A 4,694-nucleotide genomic window follows, 5' to 3' on the forward strand; every position below is an offset into this window, starting at 1 on the left:
AAAATGTCTAACCATTAAATTATGTCAAATAGTATCACTTAATAAATAAATTATTAATAATGTGAATAATATTAGCATTAAAATGATTATTCATTTTAGATTGATAATTCTAGATAGGTTAATAAATGAAATACCAAGTAAATGAGATAAAATGAGGGAAGAGAGAAAGGATTATTTGCAAAGACCAAGGGAAGAAAAGCCTTTATTTGATAATAAAAATAAACACGTATCAAAGATGAAAAGTATCAAAGAAGGAAATTAGGGAAAGAGGATAATTAAGCTATATGAACAAACACATTACACTAGATAGTCTTATAGGTAGAGGTGATGAATGATGGACTTCCAAGACTAGCTAAATTTATAGTCATCCTCTCGATTAAAGTTGTCCTTGTGCTTTCTAATTTATAGACATTCTCAAATAATGTGAGTATCTTAATGGGGAGATGAGGATAATATTTTAGTTTGGATATAATATGTTTTCAAATATATGAGTACTCAATAATAAAATGTTTAGAGATGTGGTTGTGGGTTCTGTCTACAGTATATTTTTCGAGATGAACTTTAAATGAATGACCATTTTAGCCCATATATAATTTTCCACAAGGGAAAGAGACTTGGTAAAGATCACTTAAGATTATCTCAACAATGGAGCTTTATAATGTGATCACCTCCCATGCTACAAGGATGGCTAGGATTCCTTGAGAGGACAAGGAAATATTGGAACGGATTTGTAACACACTGAAACGAAACTACATTACAAATAATGAATGCATTGAGGAGATTTCAATGATGAATGAGATAATTTCAGTTTCAGGTAGAGCCATTCAAGGTCTAAAATGTTATCTGCAACCTCAAACGCCTTCTCTCTCTTGTCAATAGATGAATGGTTTGTAGTGTGGTCTGCAACCTCAAACCCCTTCTCTCTTATCAATAGATTTACCTTTCCCTATTTGGTTTGGATTTTATCCTTATTTTGTGGAATCGTCCTTTGTTTCCCTTTTCCCACACTGGGATGATATTATTCTACTAAAGAAGGCCAAGTTCTATTTAGCAACCTTTCCTCACGTAGTAAGGCATTTTGTCTAGATTTGTTACATTTGTAACTCAATTCTTTGCCTTAATCACCCTACAATCAAATTGTTGGTTTAGTAACCTTTGTGAACTTGAATTTTCCTCTCCCTTGTCCAACTGGAAATTATTCTCACTATTTTATCCTCCTCCCTTTGTCAGCATCAACACAGCCTTAACTAACATGGAACAAGCAAAGACTTTAAGCATAAAACCAGTTAGATCCATCATAACCACATATGTTGCAAGAGTCCAGAGGGATTAAATCTCTAGAGGCACACACCCTTTTTATATTGCAAAATTTTAAAAATTGCACCTCTAGAGATTGCATCCCTTGAGAAATTCGATAGATGATGGTTAAGATGAATCTCTCCCTCTATATATATCTATATATAATTTTTCATTTTTTAAATTATATTTTTTAATGCATAAATAGATTCAACCTTTAAAAATCCCTTAAATATATAGAATAAAGTCCAACAAATATTTGCTCGTTTCAAAATTAACCTTTCATAAAAAGATCAAAATATAAAATAATAATCCTTGAAATGCTATAACAACAATAATTTATTTTTTCAATTACTTTATATAAAATAAACATTTTATTATAAACACTACTATTATTATTTTAAACCATATATAATATATAAATTTATTATATTGAAATAATTTAGTTAACCTGAACATTGACATATTTTATTTATAAATTGTATTGTCCATATTTATATTTAGATATTGTTTAATTTTACATATTGAAATATTTTTTTCAAATTTTTCTTTGTATTAAGTTTTGATATCAACTCACCACAATTAGAGTGAGACTAAGTTTTATAATTTAATTAAAACTAATTAAATATGTATATTTGTTTTTGACTTTTATTGTAATAGATATTATTTTTTAATTTAAAAATATTTTATTTTCATTTTAAAAAAGACACATATCAACTCCATATTGAATATGGAAAAATCACACATAACCATCGTAATAATATATAAATTTATTATATTGAAATAATTTAGTTAACCTGAACATTGACATATTTTATTTATAAATTATATTGTCCATATTTATATTTTAATATTGTTGAACATTGACATATTTTATTTATAAATTGTATTGTCCATATTTATATTTTAATATTGTTTAATTTTACATATTGAAATTTTTTTTTCAAATTTTTCTTTCTATTAAATTTTGATATCAACTCACCACAATTAGAGTGAGACTAAGTTTTATAATTTAATTAAAACTAATTAAATATGTATATTTTTTTGACTTGTATTGTAATAGATATTATTTTTTAATTTAAAATATTTTATTTTCATTTTAAAAAATACACATAACCATCGTACTCTCAAAAAAATAGCAATGCTCATTTTAATACAACAAAAACATAGACTAGACTTGCTGGAGTTTAGAATTAATGGTTGCAGTTAGAGAAGCGTCACAGAGCATGACCTAACCCCTACGACAGTTACAAGATAGTGAAAAAAACCGTCCATCAACTTTGCTTGCAATACGCACAAATTGGCTTCAGCCTCACTGGCCACCCATTACCTTCCGAAGAGACTAACACCCCACTATAGCGTGACCAGGCACCATTGCAAAGCCTTGTGGAAGCAACTCAACACCAGAGGCAACTCCACCTCAGAACTAATATAGCATATGAGACATTTTGCAGTCTATCTATGGTCAATTTTCTCATAATTTTACTTTGAGATATCTGCCTTTTATTGTACGCTATGACCATTGGTTCCACTGGAGAAATATAATAGACTATTTTCGAAGACTATTTTGAACCTTATTTAATTGACTGGCAGGTTTTTTGGACTATGCCTTTTTTAATTAATAAAAAATTCCCTTGGTTTGTGGTAAAAAAAAAATGTGATGTAATTTCCCCTTAGCGAGCATGTCGCCTAAAATATGTAAAAAATGTGATGTAATTTCCCCTTAGCGAGCATGTCGCCTAAAATATGTAGGATGACACGACTCTAACTCTCCTGATTTGTCGACAATGACGACATTGTTATTTGATAAACAACGTCAGGAAATAACTCCCCGGATTTGTGGAAAATGACGACATTGTTATTTGATACACAAAGTCAGGAAATAGCAATTACCGGCAGCGATAAGGATTGTGGAATTTGTTTGGAACTTGCAATGACATTGGTGAGATAGTGCCTGGTCGAAGGTCTTTACATGCTAAAGTCTGCTGACCAGACCCCACATGCGAACGCTACCTAGTACACAATAACCCACTATAAATACATCACCTCGCACAAATCAAACTACATTATATCTCTCCTTCGAGTAAATTATAGTTTAACCTATTACTGTTTGTTGGGTTTTCTCAGAGCAATGGAGTTTTTATCTAATGGCGAAGGATATTCCATCCCTAATGCAATCCCGATGAACACCAGCCCACTTCCACATACGTCTGCTTCGATTTTTGGATTTCACGACGCGGAGAATTCTCAGTTAGCTGATGGTTTTCCGCAGCTGCAGCAGAAGGCGAAGAATCCGGCAGACAATAAACGTATAAACCCCGAAGAGAAACAAGGCGTTGTGAATGGGGGAGGAACCTTCAAGGTGAGTAAGAAACGATCCAGAGCCTCCAGCAGAACGCCCACGACGCTGTTGAACACCGACACTGCGAATTTCAAAGCTATGGTGCAGCGCTTCACGGGTATTCCTGAAATCCCCTTCAGATTTCCATCCATGAACCCTAGTTTCTCTGCACATGTAGACCAGCAGGAGTTGCAGCTGATTGGCAAACCCTTGCCTTGTAGGGTATTACTTGACCCTAATATCAGCTGTGTTTCCCACCTTAATTCTGTCCGTCAGAGTTATCATCCTCAAGAATACAGTAGTTCTACGTCTCTTCCCTTCCAGTCTCTCCATGATTATATAAACACCAGTAACCCCTTAAACTTGTTTCCCGAGGCTCCTCAAGGTAAACCCTCGAGCACGTCTCCGGCAGATGATATGGGACAGATCGATTCTGCTATATTGTTTCCATCGGACAGATCTAACTACCTCATCTAAGGTCACCCTTTATTCCCAGGTCTTTTAAACAGTTTCCCTAGTTACTTTTTTTTATGGAAGTGCGTGAATATTAATATGTGTAGATTTTCATATGTTGTTTAATTCCAAAGATGTACTTGATTAAACAAAATTGAATTCGATTCTCCCTATATGGTTTAGGCTTATTGTGATATCGTCTGGTTTATGTTTAATGTGATATTGTTTATTTCTGTATCTTCTCCGAAGTAAATACAATTCTGAATTATTCTTTGTTTCCCTAAACCGCATTCTGGTTTAATGTTTATCATAACCCCACTGGGCATTGTTCATACAAAGTTTATCATAACCCCACTGGGCATTATTCATACAAAGTAGATGGTATTAATTTGTATTATTTTTTTACAGAGCTTTATTATATGAGTTAATGACCAGTTCAGGTTTTCCATTTCGTTTGTTTCAATTTGACCTCTTTTAGGGTGTTAGCAGATGGTATAATTGGCTGTCTATGTGATATTTAACGGAGCTTATTACAAGTCTACAAGTTCTGAGATATAAATATGATTCTAGAGAAAGTTAGAGAAACAAGAGCCAAAATCTTTCG

At 32.5% G+C, this 4,694-nt stretch overlaps 1 protein-coding gene across 1 annotated transcript; it reads left to right on the forward strand.

Moving 5' to 3' along the window:
* Nucleotides 1-3,427: 3,427 nt before the first annotated feature.
* LOC149237333 (uncharacterized) lies at nt 3,428-4,114 on the forward strand. Its single transcript, XM_089369234.1, has one exon. It carries the CDS (start codon nt 3,428-3,430, stop codon nt 4,112-4,114), a length of 687 nt encoding a protein of 228 aa, XP_089225360.1.
* The last annotated feature ends 580 nt before the right edge of the window (nt 4,115-4,694 follow it).

Source organism: Pinus tabuliformis, chromosome 8 (genome assembly GCF_031772625.1).
Source record: "Pinus tabuliformis cultivar Carrire ecotype Pingquan chromosome 8, CPIR1, whole genome shotgun sequence".
Lineage (NCBI taxonomy): Eukaryota > Viridiplantae > Streptophyta > Pinopsida > Pinales > Pinaceae > Pinus > Pinus tabuliformis.

Excerpts from the sequence above, each read along its gene's own strand:
- LOC149237333 (XM_089369234.1), top strand. The coding sequence starts at position 3,428 with ATGGAGTTTTTATCTAATGGCGAAGGATATTCCATCCCTAATGCAATC.